Source organism: Phyllostomus hastatus, unplaced genomic scaffold, assembly GCF_019186645.2.
Source record: "Phyllostomus hastatus isolate PE091 unplaced genomic scaffold, TTU_PhHast_1.1 phas_scaffold_345, whole genome shotgun sequence".
Classification (NCBI taxonomy): Eukaryota; Metazoa; Chordata; class Mammalia; order Chiroptera; family Phyllostomidae; genus Phyllostomus; species Phyllostomus hastatus.
In genome coordinates this window covers 13,949,341-13,970,399 of record NW_025334024.1, presented here as the reverse complement: position 1 = coordinate 13,970,399, position 21,059 = coordinate 13,949,341, and the positions used below count along the sequence as shown (strand labels likewise).

At 37.7% G+C, this 21,059-nt stretch overlaps 1 protein-coding gene across 1 annotated transcript in view; it reads left to right on the top strand.

Annotated features, from left to right (window-relative positions):
- PMFBP1 (polyamine modulated factor 1 binding protein 1) overlaps positions 1-21,059 on the top strand; it is a 49,201-nt gene that overhangs the window by 6,211 nt on the left and 21,931 nt on the right. The window contains exons 2-5 of the mRNA XM_045819136.1: positions 606-761; positions 10,104-10,346; positions 13,332-13,553; positions 20,765-20,935. Of these exons, the coding sequence (XP_045675092.1) occupies positions 606-761; positions 10,104-10,346; positions 13,332-13,553; positions 20,765-20,935 (792 nt within the window). The remainder of the gene's footprint in view (positions 1-605; positions 762-10,103; positions 10,347-13,331; positions 13,554-20,764; positions 20,936-21,059) is intronic.

Here is a 21,059-nt window from a genome sequence, read left to right as displayed (position 1 = left end):
CGCTAACTTCCGTTCTGACCTAGCAATAATTAACTAATCTTTTTCACTCATATTCAAAGGCAATGATCTTATATAATCAGCCCAGGGATTTTACTTTTATTCTCATTGGTATATGTCTCCAAAGAAAAAGCACAAGATTTGCAGGTGAGGGAGGTCTTTTAGTTTAGTGGGTAGGAGCGATAGTTAAGAGACTTCAGAATCCACATCAACTCCATCACTGATTCTCTAGTCTTGACAAGTTCATCTGACATCTCAATATGTTAATTTTATCATTGGCAGAGCCATTAATATTTATAGGCAATCCACGAGGTGCCTGGAATTATTCTAGGCACTGGCTTCCTCTTGAAAAACGGGGAAGTGTCTGTGATGCACCTACAGCAGTGGGCAAAGATTAATTAAATAAGTAATTGTCTGAATAATACAGAGCACTCAGACACCTCGAAAGTGGAGAATATGTAAATGTTACACGGAATGAGTAATAACAGCAGAGGGAAGATGGACAAATTTTCAGCAAATTTAAAGTCTCTGTCAACCAGTTAAGTGAATGAAAGTAAGCATTTTCTTGATGGTTCATAATTGATGCTTCTATTTTTCTGACTGCACAGGGAGGGGAAAGAGACAGAGAAGTGAGCAGCCTGAACAGCAAGCTCCTGAGCCTGCAAGCTGACATCAAGAATCTCCATGATGTTTGCAGGAGACAGGGGAAGACCTTGCAGGAGAATCAACTCTGTGTGGAGGAGGCGATGATGAACAGCAGCCATGTGAGTGTTTCAGCAGCTCCTACCCACCCCTGCTCTCGTGACTTCCACTCTGCTTCTGTTGACAGGAACAATAACAGAAAGTTCTTCCACAAGAGCATTTGCTGACCAAGCACTGAGAGAATTAAACACATCCCCCCTCTCTCTCTCATACACAATGCCCCCATCCTGCCCTCAGGACTTTTCAATCTAGCTGTCTCCAAGGTCATCTACATCTGAGGCTTTGTGTTGTCCCTGTCTGGCCTTTCACACCTGTGGATTTGCACCACCTGTGGCCATTGCCCTGCAAGACCAAATTACAGTTTTATAAGGAGAACAGCATCTTCTAATGCATCTTAAACAAACTTCTGAATTAACAAAAAGTAACAATCCTTCCACCTGCTCAGAGGTGTCACTGCTCATAGGCAGTGCAGCAAGTAATTTTTTTTCTGCCAAAAAATAGTTTGGGTGTTTTTTTTTACATTTAATATTATTTTGTATTAGTTTCAGGTATACAGCATAGTGGTTAGACAGTCACATACTTTACAAAGTATTCCCCCTGCTATTTCCAGTACCCACCTGGCAATTTAAACAGTTACTACATATATAATAATAGTTATTAGAATAGTTATTACTATATTCCTTGTGTTGTACTTTACATCCCTGTGACTATTTTATAACTACCAATCTGTACTTCTCAAGCCCTTTACCTTTTCGACCCAGTTCCCCAACCCACCTTCCCTCTGACAACCATCAGTTTCTTCTCTGCATCTATGAGTCTGTTTCTGTTTTGTCTGTTCATTGTATTGTTCTTCAGATGCCACTTGTAAGTGAAATCATATGGTATTTGTCTTTCTCTGATTGACTGACTTCACTTATCATAATACCTTCTAGGTCCATCCATGCTGTCACAAATGGTTAAAATTTCATTCTTTTTATGGCTGAGTAGTATTCCATTGTATATATGTACCACAGCTTTTTTATCCACTCATCCCTTGATGGATACTGGGGTTGCTTCCAAATCTTGGCTATTATAAATAATGCTGCAATGAACATAAGAATGCATATATTCTTTCTAATTGGTGTTTTGGGTTTCTTTGGATATATGCCCAGAAGTGGAATCTCTGGGTCTTAAGGAAGTTTCATTTTTAATGTTTTGAGGCACACGGAGCTATGCCTCAAATATATGCATTCTTTTGAATTAGTGTTTTGGGTTTCTTTGGATATATGCCCAGAAGTGGAATCTCTGGGTCATAAGGCAGTTTCATTTTTAATGTTTTGAGGCACCTCGTGCATTAGGTTTCCATGATGACTGCTTCAATCTGCATTTCCACCAACAGTGCACAGCAGTTCCCTTTATTCCACATTCTTGCCAACACTTGCTGATTGTTGATTTATTGATGAGAGTCATTCTGGTAGGTGTGGGGTGATATCTTGTTGTGGTTTCAATTTGCATTTTTCTGACAATTAGTGACATTGAGCATCTTTTCACATGTCCATTGGACATCTGTATGTCCTCTTTGGAGAAGTGTCATTCAGATCACTTGCCCACTTTTTAATTGGATTGTTTGTGGGAGTTGTTGTTTTTTTTTTTGGGAGTTGCATAGTATGAGTTCTGTATAAGTTTTGGATATTAACCACTTATCAGATGTATCATTGATAAATATGTCCTCCCATTCAATGGGTTCCCTTTTCATTTTGTTGATAATTTCCTTTGCTGTACAAAATCCTTTTAATCTGATGTAACTCCATTTGTTTATTTTATCTTTTGTTTCCCTTGCCTGAGCAGATACGTCAGAAAAAAGAAAGAAGAAATGTCTGAGGTTTTACTGCCTATGTTTTCTTACAGGATTTTTATGGTTTTGAGTCTTATATTTAAGTCTTTACTCCAGTTTGAGTTTATTCTTGTATGTGGTACAAGAAGGTGGTCTGGTTTCTTCTTTTGTTTTTTGTTTTGCATGTGTCCAATTTTCCCAACACCATTTGTTGAATAGACTGTCTTTACCCCATTGTGTGTTCTTGCCTTTTTTTTGTCAAATATTAATTAACTATATAGGTGTGGGTTTATTTCTAGGCTCTCTATTCTGTACCATTGATCTATATGTCTACTTTTATGCCAATTCATGCTGTTTTGATTACTATGGCTTTGTAGTATAGTTTGAAGTCAGATAACATTATTCCTCCAACTTTGTTCTTCTTGCTCGAGATTGCTATGGCTATTTGAGGTCTTTTGTGGTTCCATATACATTTTTGGATTATTTATTCTAGTTCTGTGAAATACATCATTGGTATTTTTTAGCAGGTGCTCTTCATTGCCACACCTGTAGCTCTCTGCCTGCAGCTTTTCTCCTTGATGCAAGAACCCAATCATAGGATGAGCTGAAATGCAGAAGAGTTAATGCCTCTAGAAGCAGCCCCCAATCAATGACTGATGGAGAACTGGCGAATTAAATAACCTATCTCCCTTACTCCTCAGTTAGAGGTAATTCCTGGCATGCTCTTTGCTCCATTCCCAAGTTCCTCAATGGAACCCAATGCCAGATGCCCACGGTGGTAACTAACTTGATAACACACCCTTTCACAGCTTCCTTCCCTTCCTTGTCTTATTTTCCTGCTCCACTACCTGAGTTTCCTAAGATCACCTCTCATGTAAACTACTACTTGATACTCAGTTCCTTGTCGCAGGGCTTGGCTCAAGCCAAGATACTCAGTAAAACTTGTCCTACACATATGCGAACAGAAAGACCTCCTGGCATGGTCATCTTTATTGAGACTGTGATTTTGAGCTAATACTTATCTGTTGTCTAAGCAGTTCATCAGCTGAGGCAACCTCACTTCAGCCTGAGGTTTTTCTGTCTTTGGAAACTCTGGCACTAAGTCCTTAAACCAGTCTCTAAATTTATCCACAAATGCTAGGGGGCCAGCTGGAAAATATTTTCCCATAGCTCTCTCAATACTTAGGGTTTCCAAGAATTCCTCACTTTGTAGCTTGCATTTCCGTTTAGGGATTTGAGTTCTTGGCAACCATAAAGCAGGTACTGGTTGCATAGCAATAGTGCTGGACCCCCAAGTTAGCTTCTTAGATGCTGTATAAGCAACCACCATCTCCTTCAACATTTGTGGTCAAGGATCTGGTCTCTCTTCATTGTGCATGTTAGAGTTCTCCCAGGACTTACCACTTCCCTGTAGAAACCACAGATTGTTTCTCTGTAATGCTCTAAAAATGCTATAAACAAAGCAATTCTACCTTATCTTACTGAGCACTGCTGTCCTTTCCCCAGTAAGTCACAACAAATATAGAGAAATCCATTGGTTTTTTAAATGGATCTCAGGAAGGTTATTACCATAATTTACTTCTTTCTAAATATTAATGTTTTAGAATATTTTCACCATTGCTGTCACAAGTTTATTTATTCCCCAAGTCAGGGAAAGCCATGTGGCTTATAAATACCTGGCAACTTGGAAGGAGAAAGATATTAAGTCACATTTTATTATTCTAATTGCCCAGAAGGTCTAACAGCTTGAAACAAGCTTTAAAACAGGCTCTTTTTTTCCTAGCACTTAGTGCAGAATTTAAATTGCAGACTCTGCATACAAATACACAATTAGATGTAGACTTATACTCATCCACTCAGAAAATCCCTGCAAGATCTGCCTCCCATGAGGAAATGTAATATGGGAACAAAGGGGAAACCCAAGACTTTCTGAAATATCAACTGATATCTAACAAGGAGCTGGGGAAATAAGCAGGAGGTCAGAGCTCAGGACCACAGTTATACTAGACAATTAAAATATTGTATCAGACGTTATGTGTAACTGAAGGGGTGGCAGGAAAGGAGTGGGTGATGAGGAAAGAAAATGACATGATCTTGTAAATCAAGAATACACTGTGTTCTAAAACCCAGGAACAGAGCTGGGACTAAGGGAAAGCAAGTGAAGTGCCTAGGTGTAAAATTTAAGGGGCATTCACTCTCAGGTGCCATCCCTGCACTTGTTCAACTTTGAGACTGAGAGCTTTCTTGTTAATTGCATGTCAGTTGCTTTACTCTGGTCCCTACCCTGCCCAGGAATCAAAAGAGGGCCTCAATTAAAGCAAAAGGAAAGAACAACAGAGATATTGCGATGGTCAAACTAGAAAAAGGAAGGGCCTCTTTGAACAATTTCCCAGACTTCTTTGGCCCTGGTGGTAGCATGGGGAGAACATCCTGATATTCAGTAGGGCTCAGATTGTCAAACTCATCTTTGAAGTGTAAGAAGGACATTATTTTTAGCATAAAACTCTGTAATAACTTTCATTTCTGCAGATAAAAGTAATTAATAGACTTCCAATGAAAATTATCACAGAGATATCACTTTGAATCATTGGGAATGAAAAAACATTTAAGTGAATATATTAAATATTAATGCAATGTGGGATCTTGGGTTGAATCTTGGAACATAAAAAAAACATTTGTTGAAAAACTGATAAAATCCAAATAAAGTATTAGTTTAGGTAATGGTAACCTACCAATGTTAATTTCTTAGTTTGGACAAATGTACTACGGTTATGTAAAATTTTAACATTAGGGGAAGCTACATGAAGAGTATATGAGAATTGCCCTGACTGGTGTGGCTCAGTAGGTTGGGCATGGTCCTGCAAACCAAATGGTCACAGGTTTTATTCCAGGTCAGGGCACAAGCCTGGGTTGTGGGCCAGGTTCCCGTCGGAGCATGCAAGAGGCAGCTGATCAGTGTTTCTCTAACTCATCGATGTTTCTCTCTCTCTTTCTATCTCCCCCTCCCTCCCCCTCTTTCTAAAAAATAAGTAAATAGTATCTTTTTAAAAAGAGTACATGAGAACTGCCTGTTCTACATTTGCAATTTTCTGGAATCTGAAATTATTTCAAAATAGTTAATTTTTAAGTGAATCTCTGGTAGGCAGAGATCACTGATGAGAAAAGTTCTAAACCATGAAGGTGCATCCAAAAGAAACACACAGTTCCACATTCAAGAAAGTTGTAAGAAATGCAATTTGTAGAAGGTATAAAATACAACAGATAAACCTATCTAGTGATTTAAGGTTAAAACAGAGTTACAAGAGAAATATCTCAACACCTCAAAAAAGAAAAGATGTTCATGACAATGACAGGAAAAATATGAGACTTTCAGTTCTTAAATGAAGAAAAAGTATCAGCAGAGACATGGTTATCAGAGCAATGCCAGCATGAGACAGAAGATGCTTATTTAAAATTAAAATAGGGAATAAAATGGTTAAAAAGTATTTCAAAAAGACCGCTTTGGGCAAATCAGCAGGGCCTTATGACATACTTCGAAGAGTACTTAAGGAATGGCAGGTGTTATTACATAGCTGCTAGCAATTATTTTTGAGAACTCAAGAGAATAAAGAAAGTCCCTGTAGATTGAAAAAGGGTAAATGAAGTGCTCATCTTTTTAAAAAGGGAAAAAGGACAATCCTGATAATTATAGACCTGTCAGTTTAACTTCAATATCAGGGAAAATATGGAACTTAACATCAATCAGTTAGCATCAACTTGAAGAGCACAGAGTAATGGGTGGAAACCAATGTGACTTTTCAAAAGTAAATCATGCCAGGCCAATTAATTTCCTTTTGTGATCAAGTGGCCACATAGGCACAGAGGGAGCAACAGCTATAATTTCTTTGACCATAAGTAGGGCTAAAATATTGACTAAATATGGGAACAGATTCCTACAGGTGGCCAGTGCTCTCCATCTCTTAAAACAGTTGAGGTATGGCATGGCTTAGTGGCACAGTGACTCAGTGGACTGAGCGCCAGCCTGCAAACCAAAAGGTCACCAGCTGGATTGCTAATCAGGACACATGCCTGGGTTGTGGGCCAGGTCCCCAAATGGGAGCATGTGAGAGGCAGCCGATTGATATTTCTCTTCTCTTCCTCCTGTCCCCTCTCTCTAAAAATAATACATACATACATATATACATACATACATACAGTTGAGGTCTGGATAGAAATCTGAGAAACATGGTTGGACCAGATGGCCTCCAGAATCATCTCCAACTCTCAATAGTCATTTTAAGAATTAATCAGACTTCCATCAAATCATTTCCAACTTGCTCATTTTCTCCAGATTTTAGTTTAAAGGTTAAAGAAGAATCTAATAAAATGCCTGTCTTCATTAGACAGAAAACTTTTTAAAAAGAAGACAAAGAAGCAATAGGAAATGCATTAATGCCTTTATGATACTGCTTTTTGGCACATATAAGTGATATGAAGGCTTAATCCATAGCATGTCATTTTCTATTCATTTAGAATTAAGAAAAATAATCTTCTGAATACTTAAGGATGAATATGTAGAAATTTAATAGGTCTCAAATAAGTCTAGGCATTTCTCCAAGTCTTTGAAATTTGATTCCTCTAAACTCACAGGTAGCTATAGTGTGCAAATATTTTCTGTCTGTCTTCCCTGTCTGAGGCATTAAGGGTGAAATAAACTTCCAGGAGAGCCAGAAAGAGTAAATCAGATTGAACCTACACAATTAGCTGTAAACTTTCTGGTTCTGAGCTGAACTAAGCCTCCCTTGTCTGTGCTGCTTCCATCCACTCTCACTAGAAAGGATTTTCTTCTCGGTCTCAGCTCTTACTTAACCAATCTCATTAAAATCCCATCTCTCCAGTTACTCAGACCAAAACTTTAGAGCCATCTTGCCTTGAATAACTGTCATCTCCCACCATCACACATCTAACACAGTAGCCATTCTTGTGGGCTCTACTTTCAAAATATATCTAGAATCCAACCATTCTTCCACCTTCTACCACCTTGCTTCCACCTTGGTCTAAGCTATCATCTTCCTTGCCCTCATTCTTGCAGTAGCCTCCTGGTTGGTCTTCCTGCTTCTGCCTCCCTAGAGCTGATTATCAACAGAACAGCCAGCATGTCCTTTGTAACATCTAAAGGAGATCAGGTCATTCTCCTCTGCTCCATACCCTCCAATGGTCTTTCACCTCCCTGAAAAGAAAAGTTAAAGTCTTTAGAATGGTACATGTTGCTTTAGAGAACCTCACCTTTCTTTCCTTTCATTTCACCTGGTACCACTCTCCCCTTTACTCTCTCTGCTTCAGCCAGAACAAGTGACTCCTCAGACATCGCTGGGCTCCTCTCACCTCCAGGCCTTACCACTTGCCGTTTTTTCTCCCTGAAGTGTTCCTGCTGTAGACTCCCGCCAGGCTCCTTCCCTGTCTCCCTCAAGTCTTGGCTCAAATGTCACCTTCTCAATGTGGTCCTCCAAGAAAACACTTAATTCAGAATTACAATTTTCTCCATCCTGGCATTCCTCCTCTCCCTCCCCTGCTTCACTGTCCTCCCTAGCACTTTGTTCTTTTAATACACTACATAATTTACTTGTTTGATTCCCCGCCTCCCCCTCTCCCTCTCTTTTCTCTCCCTGCCCACCCCCGTTAGGTGCAAACTACATAAAGGCAGAAATTCTATGTTTTATAAACTTCTGTATCCCTGTTACCTAGTACAGTGCTCAGCATATAGTAAGTACACCATAATATTTGCTGAACAATTTAATAAAAATATAATATTCACACAACAGCTACTATGTTAATATTCATAGCATTATTTATAATAGCCAAAAAAAACACAAAACAATCCAAATATCCATTAACTGCTGAACAGATGAACAAAATATGGTATATTTAGCAATACAAAAAACAGAATACTGGTTCTTGCTAGAACCTGAATGAACCTCAAAAACATTATACTAAGTAAAAGAAGACAGACACAAAAGATGACATTTTATACAATTGCATTTATATGAAATGTCTGAAAGGGTAAATCCGTAGAGGCAGAAAGCCGATTAGTGGTTGCCTGGAGCTGAGGGTAGAAACAGGAGTGGCCAATGGGCATAAGGGGATTTTCTGAGGTGATGGAAATGTTCTAAGACTGGGTTGTGATAATGATCGCACAATTCCATATTGCTACAAATCATTAAATTGTACACTTACAATGGTTGAATTTTATGATATCTAAAGTATATCTCAATCAAACTGGTTTTTTTTAAACAGTTAATTTTTTCAAAGTCTGAAAGTACTCCGTAAATGAGGCCAAGGCTACATGCTCAAATTCTTGGGAACCAATGAGAGTGCTCATTCTCTATGTTAGTTCCTTCCCTCTTTTAATACCCAGCTGTGTATGAATCTCTAATCTAGGCCCTCCAGGTGCAGACATGGCCGCTGCCCTCCAGGAATTTATAATCTACTTACATATGAGATACACAGAGATCACTACAATGCAAGGAAGAATGTGAAATGCCATGTTAAGGACATACCAGTAAGGTCTATGGTGTTGATGCAGACATCTTTGCAGGGAAAATAGGAAGGAGAGCAGGATTTGGACAGGGTTTTAAAGAACGAATAAAATGATAACAAGCAGAGAGAGGAGCTAAGGGCTACCCACAGGCCACCCTCATCATCCACCTCTCTTCTATATGTCTTCAAGCATGTTGGGCAAGAAAATATAGACACACCAATGCAAATATCTCAGTTGTTCTAGAGAAACAATTGAGAGATATATCCTACCAACAAAATACTGATGCAAAGTAGGTGTTCAACATATGTTTATTGAAGAATGAATGAAAATGTAGGATGGATCTAGAAGCATTTCAGGGGAATTGTGGATTGGCAGGGAGCTTGATCTCTCTCCTCTCTCTCTCTCTCTCCCCACCCCCCCCCCCCGTCTCTGTCTTTCTCTCTCTCTTCCTCCATCCCTCTCTCTCTGTCTTTCTTTGACATACACACACACTCACTCACTCAACATCTGCAAGGTTACATCTTCCATCGGGAGGAGGGACAGAGACGGGCCTGAAGAGTATCTCTGCCCCCCATTTCCCACCATCCAGAAACCTGTTTCCTTAAAAACTCACCTAGGAGTTTACCCTTTGATCTAGGCATTATTAATAATTGAGACTAGTTCAAGAACTGTGACCAGAAATCCATTACCTTCCAGGTCAGCTGTGTTATCTAATAGGTGAAGACAAAACATAAACATATTATCACATATATCTTTATACTACTCTCTAGGTCCTTCATGTGTGTTTTTTCTTCTGACCTAAATAAGATGAATGGTAGGTCTAAATAGTCAGAACAAACTGTGAGTTTTTTCTTCTTTTAAATCCTTCTTATGGAGTGGAAATACAAAGTGATATTTCATTGTGAATAAAGCGAAGTATTTAATAAGTGCCCTGTAGATGAAATGATAAAAGGATAGGTAGATGGATGTGAATGGTGGACGTAAATGGTTGAACAAATGAAAAAAAAATTAAAGAATGAATGAATACTTAGCAGTATTCTAAAGCCTTTTCTGTATATTTGATCTCGATTGCAGAACAAAAAGCAAGCGTTAGCATTCGAGGAATCACAGATGGAGTTTGGGCCCAGTAAACAGTGCCATCTGAGACAGCTCCAACAGCTCAAGAAAAAATTGCTGGCCCTTCAGCAAGAACTGGAGTTTCGCACAGAGGAGCTGCAGACTTCTTACTGTTCCCTCCTGCAGTATCAGTCTGTCCTAGAGAAGCAGACTTCTGACCTGGTTCTTCTTCACCATCACTGCAAACTGAAAGAAGATGAGGTATAGATAGACTTACTTTGGAAATGTCTCATGTGCCCATGTACCTACAGAAATCAGGCCAAGCCTACTAGGAAGCAAACATTAGATTTACAGAGAGGCACTTTGCAACATCTCGAGCAGGTTTTATCAACTTTCCTCCTTTAGTTCTTAATTTTTGGAAGCCTAGCAGAGAGAACTAAACAGAATGGCATAATTGGGTGAGAGCTCCAGTATTAATACATGTGGGGTATGTGATACATGTGTGTGTGCGCACTTGTGTGTATGACATGTGTGAAGGACCGTGGTTCCATTTTATATTCCATTGCAATTTAAATGCAAAAGGGTCTAGGTCTCTGAGGGTTATAAAAAGGGGCATAAGGTCTATTAAATGAACCATTCTTATAAAAAGTAAGTTTTGATCATCTATAAAGCCCTGGCATTGGCACAGTTGATAATATAACCAGATATTGAGTGTGAGTCAGTCATTGAGAATACCAGATCAGTCATTTTGTTCAGATGGCAGTTTGAGATCATCTGGACTTAGTTTAACTATATTCTGGACGTTCATTTCTATGCACGTCCCAGGGTTGTACTTTTTAAACCAAAGAGAGAATACTTATGGAATCCCAAATACATTTTAAAGACCAACGCTATAAAAGAACTTAAACCAGTTGAGCAATGGCAGCACTGGCATCAGTAAAACCATGGGCTCTAAGTAATGGGACAGGCAGCCTCCCCTGGCATTTCTTCCTTTGTCTTTAAAGATAAATTTCCAAGGCCAATCTTGGATGGTGCTGGTGCTGGTGCTATGTGTGTGTGTGTGTGCTGTTGCTTAAGGACTAACGCCGGGGGCTTTATAAGGGGCCTTGAAGATCACAGAATTTTTTTAAAGGGGATATTATGGCCAATGAGAATTTGTTAAAAAGGGTTGGGTGGGAAAGGAACTGAGAAAAGATACCCTACAAAATATAATCTGGAACAAAACTGGTGAGCATAAATCATGGTGTAAGAAAGCTAACACAGGACTGTTGTTGAAACTCAAAAGTCACTATAATTTAAACAAGAGTTCAGCCTGGATAAAGTGGCCCTGAGTTAGTTGCGATTCAGTTTGGCTGCATATAACAGAAAACTCCCAAGTAAGAGCACTTAAATAAGATAGTTTTTTTCTATGACATATAAAAAAAGGTCTAGGACTGTTATGGTAACTGTGTCATTGAGTATCGAGGGTCCTATCTTTTAGCTCTACCACCATCAGCTCAAGGCTTCCATTTTTTAGGTGGCTGCTGGAGCTCCAACCATCACATCCTTGATCCAAATAATCAGGATGAGGTTGGGGAATGTGGGGAGAAAGGCACATGCCTCCCTTTTAAGGACACTTCAAAAGCCCCACACACTTTCACTTATATATCAGTGGCCAGAGTTAGTCACATGGCTACAGCTAAAGAGCCAAGGAAATGTGCTGTTTTAGTGAAGTACACTGCTGTCCCAAATAAAGTCAAGGTGCTATAACTAATGAGGAAAGGAAAAAGTGATACAGCAAGTAGCAGTAGCAATAGCAGTTACTGATACAGATCCCAAACCAGGAAAGCACTGGGAAAACTACTTTAGGCATTCTGCCAAACTCCCTCAATATTTATTACACAGAAGCATCAAACTTCTGAGTAAGGCTGGGTTTCCCAACAGCAGACCCCAAGACAAGGAGATGGATATCAGTAGTTAATTCAGGAGGTGATCCTAGGAAGCAGGGTGAGAGAGTAGAGAGTAAGTCAAAGGACAGGGAGCCCAAAAAGAAAAGCTAATAAGACCATTGTTGTAGACAGCTGGGGTTCAGTCCCTGGAGAACTCTGGGAGATGGTGTAGAATACACCCAGTCATTGGTTGAGGACTGCATCGAGAGTATTAACACCCCAGTACTTGTAACCTGCCTTGTGCTCCTCTGCGTGGGTGGGCCCCTAGGGCCAGAATATCTCTTAGACAGAGTTGAAGATGCTTGTGGCTGGAATGCATTTAACATGCAAAGGATCGGTGAGCACCAAGGGGATATGAGCAGGCCACTGGCAGCTTCTATTATAAACGTTTGAATATAAAATATTCCTTTCCTCTTCCTCCTTACCTAATAAACACCTCCAACTAAATGATCCTTTCCTAAGAAGAATCTCAAATGGCAGGCAGCAACTATAACGAGCTTAGACCAACAGAACATTGTTCTATTTTAGTTCCGCACTGAACTATTTGAATCAAAGTTAAGGCTTCCTTGGCAATTCTTTGTTCTTAACTCCTTCCATACGTGTAATTCAAGCCATATAATTTAGCACTCTCCACTATGTACAGTTGTTTGCTAATTTTAAATCATCTCTCCCCAAAATTGTCAGAGTTTATAAACTCTGAGTGAGGAGCCTATGTCGTATAATATTATGTACCCCCTCAGCACACAAGACACTGCTCATGAGCATTCAATAAATATGTCAGTTGGTTGGCTAATTAATTGATTAGGAAGGAAAGGAATCTAAATAAAGATTGTACAAATCCCAGAGGAACTTCGGGTCATGTTCCCCCACTGTCTCTAGGGAACTTTGCTGACATGGACCTGTGTACACAAGGTGCTCTACATTTCTTAAATTAGACCTCTAGAGAATACCTAGGGAAGAGAGAATGCTGGCATTTCAAGCCCTTACGAAATAGAACTAAACAAATTGATCCCTATTAATCAACTAACAAGTCTTTATGAAGTTCTTACTACGTGCCAGGCCGAATGGAAAATAGATATGGTCCCTGCCTTTAAGAAGCTTACCGTCTAAATAGGATAACCTTTTTTATTTCTAATCATTAACAATCTGATATTATATATTGTAGCTTTTAGATCTGCGCTGGGTCTGTTCTACGTGTCTGTGTTTTTTAAGATGAGTTAAGATATAAAAGACTCTTCTGTATGGAGTCTTAGAGCCACATTCTTTCCTCATTAGATGCTTCTATGGGTTCAATGTGGTTTCATTCCTGCACCAACAGGTGACTCTCTATGAGGAGGAAATTGGAAATCATACTGGGAGCACAGGGGAGAAGCTCCACTTGGCACAGGAGAAACTCGCCTTGGCCGGGGACAAGATTGTCTCCCTAGAAAGAAGCTTAAACCTCTACAGGGATAAATACCAGACTTCCCTAAGCAACATTGAATTACTGGAGTGCCAAGTGAAGATGTTGGAAGGGGAGCTCAGCGGGATTGTCAGTCAGGTAGGACTTAACCCAGGCCTCTCAAACCAGGAGGTCCCTGTAACAGTCCCAGCCTTCTCCACCAGAAACCCAGACCTTCAACCAGATGTCATTCCTTCCCTTAAATTACAAGGCCCTCAGCTTTGAACATCCACCCTTCATGTCCCCTTTACATTGTTCCTTAGGAATTTTGAGGCCCTTAATCAATATAAAAAGCCACCACTTCAAATAAGGCAGAAAGTGGATTACCAAATGCATTCTCAAATCTTTCATGTTCTCATGAGGGTCTGGTGAAGGGCTCCTCTAGGTCATGCAAATCATGACTTCAGGATCAAACAGGCAGAGAAAGACATGAAACATGAGAAAGAAAAGCCCAAACTCCTGAATTTGGTTTTTTCCAGTTGCTTCTTTTTAATTACACAAGTAATATTCACTACAACGATATAGGCTCTCTAGACAGAAATATGGAAGTCAAATGTGAAAATCCACCTTTGGCCTCCTCTACGCCACTCTCTCCCTTGGCAATCCCTCACGTAATGTGTTGGGAATCTTCCCCAGCCTTTTGCTGTACAGTTATATATATAAATAGTTAGGATTTTCTTTTTACATAAAAAGATCATTTTATGAATGTGATTCTACAACTTGCTTTTTAAATGTATCTTAATTTCTTTTACTTACTACCTTGTATTCTATAGCATGACTGTACCATCTACTGACCTGTTTGTCTATTACAAATAAGCTGTAAAGAACATTCCCATTTCTGCGAGGTAATTCCCTCAAGTGTGATTGCTGGGCCACAGGATATGCTTATTTTTAATGTTTAAAAGATACTTAATGTGTAAAGATACTTATAAAGCGCACACCAGAAAGGTTCTACCAGTTATACCAGTAATAATCAAGGGAGTTTATTTCCCCATACTCTGTATATTTTTCAATCTGATGGATAAAAAAAAAACAGGTTTTCTCATTACCACTTTTATTTCTTTTAATTCTAAGAGTTGTGGATTGGCTTCTTCAGATAGCAGGCTTTGAAACAGATTAGCACATAGGAAATTTTTGGACAGAACTCTTGGTACCAATACCTGTGAAACAAAGGGGACAAAAGCAGGGTGAGGCAGAGGGGAAAGCTGAGCTGTGATGCAGTCTCAACAAAGGCTCAGCCCACTCCATGGGAAGCCCTGGGGCTAGATGGTCCTTCAGAGTGGTCCCGAATCGGGAGGAAGGGAGCTGGCCTTTATACCTCCATGTTGATTGGATGGGAGCTGTCCCCAGGGAGAGGGAAAAGTCTTGTTCTGCCCCAAGTAGTAGGTGACGCCTTGCTGAAGGGAGTTTGGGAGGCACATCACAGTGACCATGACACTAACGAAGTATTGAGCACTGTTCATGTGGACTTCTGTTTTAGGAATTACTTGTTTAAATCCTTAACCTATTTTTATTGGGTTGTTAGTCCTTTTTTCATATTGATTTTTAGGAGGTTCTTAATATATTACAGGTAATAATGCTTTATTACATGTATTACAAATATTTTCTCCTAGTTGGTAGTTTTTCATTTTATAAATGGTATTTTTCACCATAGAGACATCTTTAATCTTTTTTTTAAGATTTTATTTATTTATTTTTAGAGAGGGAAGGGAGGGAGAAAGAGAGAGAGAGAGAAACATCAATGTGTGGTTGCTGGGGACCGTGGCCTGCAACCCAGACATGTGCCCTGACTGGGAATCGAACCTGCGATGCCTGGTTCGCAGCCCGCACTCAATCCACTGAGCTATGCCAGCCAGGGCTTACATTTTTAATCTTTATGGAATTGAAATTCCATCCTTCTTTATAGATTGTAGGTTGTATGTCTTACTTTAGGAAGGCTTTCTCTACCCCCACAATTGTAAAAAGATTGTCTTATATTTTCTTTTAGTTCTTTCATAATTTTGTATTTTTATGTTTTTATCTGTAGTCCATCTGGAAACTTTATTATTTGTTTGTTTGTTTGTTTTTATTTCTCATGTATACATAATGAGATAAGGCTATAATTTTATGTTTATCCAAATGTATCTCCAGTTGTCCCAAATCTACTTATTGAATATCTCATCCTTCTCCTACAATGAAGTGCCAACCCAGTATAATGACCAGGTCTTCTGTACCCATGGCTCTTTCTGGACACTATTTTCTTTTATCTCTTGCCAGTTCCTGCACCAGGGTAAAAGTTATTTAGTGACCAAGAAAAGTGACAAATGTTTTGATAGCCATTTTAGAGCAGGCCCTACTTCTCTGTTCCTTGGTCATTTTTGTACACCTTTTCTAGGTAAAATTTAGATTTCTGTTGACCTAATTTCAAATTATATGTTAATTTGAGGGAAATTAGCATACCCTATGAAACATCACATGCTTCCATTTTTATTAAATTTTCTTTTGTATTCTTCAGGAAGATTTTATACTTTATATATTTCACCTATTTCCTGCAATGTTTATTTCTAGATATATTATAGTTTTATTGGTTGTATGAATGAGATCTTTTATACACTTATTTTTCTACTAATTATTACTGATGTAAAGGAAAACTCTTATCCTGCCACCTTATTCAGCTCGCTTATCAGATTTTCAGTTGACTCTCTGGGATTTCTCCAGATTGCCTTTCTTTTCAACATTTGTGCAACTTATTTTTCTTTTCTTTTCTTTTCTTTTTTAAATATTGAGTTCTACGTGATTTATTTATTTTTTTAATTTTATTGTATTTTTTCCATTACCATTTAACCCCCTTGTACTCCCTCCCCCCTGCAATCACCACACTGTGTCCAGGTCCAAGAGTCCTTTTTTGTTTTGCTGAATCCCTCCACCCTCTACACCTCACCCCACCAATAGCTGTCATCCTGCTCTCCATCTATGAGTCTATCCCTATTTTGCTGTTAGTTCAGTTTGGTCATTAGATTCCACATATAAGTAAAATCATATGGTATTTGTCTTTCCCTGACTGGCTTATTTCACTTAATATAATGTTCTCCAGCTCCATCCATACTGTTGCAAAGGGTAAAAATTTCTCTTTTTACAGTTGAGCAGTATTCCATTATGTAAATGTGCCATAGATGTTTTATCCACTCATTTACTGTTGGACACTTGGGCTGCTTTCAAATCTTGGTGATTGTAAATAATGTTGCAATGAACATAGGGGTGCTTATGTTCTTTTGAATTAGTGTTTTGGGTTCCTTCGGATATATTCCCAGAAGTAGTATTGCTGGGTCAAAAGGCAGATCCATTTTTAATTTGCTGAGGTATCTCCACACTGCCTCCCACAGTGGTTGCACCAGTCTGCGTTCCCACCAACAGTACAAAACAGCGTCCTTTTCTCTATATCCTCGCCAGCACTTGTTGTGTGTTAATTTATTGATGATAGTCATTCTGACAGGTGAATGAGGTGATATCTCATTGTGGTTTTAACTTACATTTCTTCAATGATTAGTGACATTGAGCATTTTTTCCTATGTCTATTGTCCATCCGTATGCCCTCTTTGAACAAGCGTCTATTCAGAGCCTTTGCCCATTTTTTAATTGGGTTGTTTGATTTTTTGGTGTTGAGTCCTGTAAGTTCTTTATAGATTTTGGATATTAACCCCTTATCAGATGTATTGGTGAATATGTTCTCCCATTCTATGGGTTGTCTTTTATTTTGTTGGCGGTCTCCTTTGCTGTACAAAAGACATTTTAGTTTGATGTAGTCCCATTTGTTTATTTTTTCTTTTGTTTCCCTTGCCTGGGAAGATATATTTGATAAAATATTGCTATGAGCAATGCCTGAGATTTACTGCCTATATTTTTTCTAGGATTTTTATGTTTTCATGTCTAATATTTGAATCTTTACTCCATTTTGAATTTACTTTCATGTGTGGTGTAAGAAGGTGGTCTAGTTTTATTTTTCTGAATGTATCTGTTCAACTTTACCAACACCATTTAATGAATAAACTATCGTTAGCCCAATGTATGTGCTTGCTTCCTCTGTCAAATTATTAATTAGCTAAAAGGTGTGGATTTATTTCTGGGCTCTCTATTCTGTTCTATTGATCTATGTGTCTGTTTTTATGCCAGTACAATGCTGTCTTGATTACTATGGCCTTGTAGTATAGTTTGATATTAGGTAATGTGATTCCTCTAACTTTGTTCTTCTTTTTCAGGATCACTGTTGCTATGCTTATTTTTCATCTTACTTCACTAACCAGGACCTCTAGAATATTATAAAATTGTAGCATCCTTGCCTTGATACTTTAAATTAAATGTTTTATAGTATTTCACCATTAATATATTGTCTGTTCTTGGCAGCTTGTTAATATCTCTTTTCAAGTTGAAAGTATGACTGTCTATACAATGATTTTATCAGGAGTGCATGTTGAATTTAATATGAAGTTTTTGTTAGCATCTTTCAAGGTAATTATAGAGTTTTTTCCTTTAATGAAGTAAATATACTAATAGATTTTTATTTATAGAATAATCCTTAGTCCCTGGATTCAATCCTACTTGATCATGACATTATTATTTTAATAATAATGTGATATATCATTATATTATAATCAACTGCTGTACTAAATTTGTTAACCACAAAACAAACAAACAAACAAGCAAAATATAGCCAAAGACACTGAAATAGAGAATAGGCTGACAGTGACCAGAGGGGAGAGGGGTGGGAATTTCAGGGGAATTTCAGGGGAGAATGGGAAGGATTTACAGGAACAAATATAAAGGACACATGGACAAAAACTACGGGGGGCTAGAAATGGGAGGGAGGTGGGAAGGGAGGGGTGTGTGGGCTGGGATGGGAGTAAAGGACAGAAAACTGTACTTGAACAATGATTAAAATAAAATCAGGGAAAAAGAAAAAAAATTATTTTTTGCATCTATTTTCAGAAATAAGATTAGTTTGATGTTTTCAAATTTTGTGCTCTTATGTCATTGGAGCCTAGATTATGCTGCCCTATATGAGTTAGAAAGCTTTTATTTTTCTAACTCTCTAGAACTATTTATATAATATATAAATGATTTATATATATTTATATATAAATTATATATATATAAAACATATAGTTCCTTAAGATTACAAAGAAAACCAACTTTTCTCATTACTCAGCAGTATGCTCCACCTCTTCTGCATTTTTATATTTTTCCTTTTGTTGTAATAATTCCCTATTAATTCCTCCGGAAAGACTTGTGGGTGGTAAAATTTCTCAATATTTCCATATTGGAATAAGATTTATTTTACTATCATTCTTTAATGCTAGTTTGGCTGGGTATACAAATTTTCAAAAGCACCTGCCTGTAAATCATTGAAGATATTATTGTATTGTCTTTTACCATGCAGTGTTAAAAAGGAATTTTTAGATCTCAGTCTGTTTGTCATTTTTTTTTAAGTTACTTGTTTTGTCTTTGAATTCTGAAAGCTTTTAGCCTCAGGACATTTTAATTTACTTTTCATTAAGGCTCTCAGCACTTAATTGATCCTTTGCATTTGAAAATGTACATTTTTCTGCAACTCAGAAAATTTTTGCTTGTTACTGTAAATTAATTTTTACTTTTAATCCTATAGTATTAAGGAAATATTGGAGCCTATAGATAGCTTCTTCCTGTTTCTTAACTTTTTTACTGTTTTTCAATCCTCTTCCCACTTATGCACTAAATTATTTATAAGAACATTATTTATGGTCAATTTTAGACTTCTGACTCACCCTCCTAGAGCTTGCTCATGGGCAACTTTCATGCTCAGTGAACATGTACTGTTTCTAACTTTGCCCAAAAAAAAGCCTAGTTAGGGAAATTAGTTTAATGGAGAAAGGACCTACCATATGAACTAGAACTCTTTGCTCTTTTGTTGATTATCTGCATCAGTTCACCCTATTATTAGTACAGACCAATGAGCAGGTAGTAATCTTCCTGTGTGATTTCAGATGATCTGGAAAAGACATTTAAAAAATGGCTGTAGGAGAACAGGCATAGACAAATTGATGAGAATGTCAACTGGTACAATTTCTTAGAAGAACAATTGTGTAATATCTACCAAAGTTTTAAGAATGTTCTAGCAGTCCTACTTCTATTAATTTAATCTACACATATACAGGATGGGAATTCAAAGATTTATATGCCAAAATATTAAGGTTTGTTTTAGGAAAAAGAAACTGTCCAAAAACCTACCATATTTTGCAATGTGTAACACACACTTGTTTGCCCAAATTTTTCAGGGAAAAATAAGGATGTGCATTATCCATGGGTAGTACTGATTCCATATCTATATAAAGGTTTTTAATTAATTTATTAATGTTTATGCATTAAAAGTATAACTCTAGAAAACAATAGTGATATTCATATACAAAATAATGCTCTGGGATACAATAATTGGTTTTGTTAATGAATGTAAACATAAAAAATTGAATTAAAACAGAAGATGTTTTCCCTGAAAGTTTGGATCAAAAACGTGGATACACATTATAAATGGCAAAATACAGTATATTCCCATTAGTAGGAGACTAGATAAACACATTTAAAAGGAATTTAACAGAACAAGATAGAAGCACATGTACTTACATGGATAAATTTCTAAAACATCTTGTTAAGTGAAAAAAAATCTATTTTTAAGTTTTTAACAGACAGTATAATATCTGCACTCTACAGTTTCATTTGTATGTATGTAAATATATAGATAAAGTTCTAGGAGGCTATGTGCAAATGGTCATCTCTGGAGAATGCAGTGAGTATAGGCTTAGAGGAGGTGTTCAAAGAGAAATGGTAACATTAAAAATTTTAAAAACATACTATATACCTGTATTGCTCAATTTGAAATTAATTTTAAAAGAAGATTGATCTACAAGCAACAAAGCAGAAAACATCCTAAATAAATTGTCAGGTGAAAACATAAGTTACGATAGTGTATAGAAGACTTTCATTTGTGTAGGCAAAAAATTCAGGGATTATATACCACATATATTTCTGAAGAGATACCCAAAAGACTGGTAACAAGGACTGTGATGGAGGAGAGGACCTGAGGGCCAAGATGGAAGAAGACTGACTTTTCATTATTCTCTCATGAGCTGTTTAAACTTCATACAATGTGTGGACACTTGTTGATTTTTCTTTTGTTAAGAAAGTTGTGATTCACATATATGAGCATAAGCTTTTAGAGTAGAGGACTAGAGATTTTTCATGATCACAGCATTCTTAATACAATAATTATAACCAAAACCACCCACTATTTTTAAATATCCCAGGAACCTGAAAGCAAGGGTGATCATTCAAAGGTGCGCATATACACTTCTCCCTGCATGATTCAAGAGCATCAAGAAACTCTGAAACGACTGTCTGAAGTCTGGCAAAAGGTCTCTGAACAGGATGATCTGATCCAGGAACTTCGGAATAAGCTAGCCTGCAGTAATGCTTTGGTAAGTGCCTACTTCTAGAACACTTTTCTGAGACCCAAAAGAGAAAAGAAAGAGGGGTAAAAGAGTCACCTAAAGTAATCTTTTTCACCAACACTCCTCAGTGTCTTAAATAAACTTGCCTCTG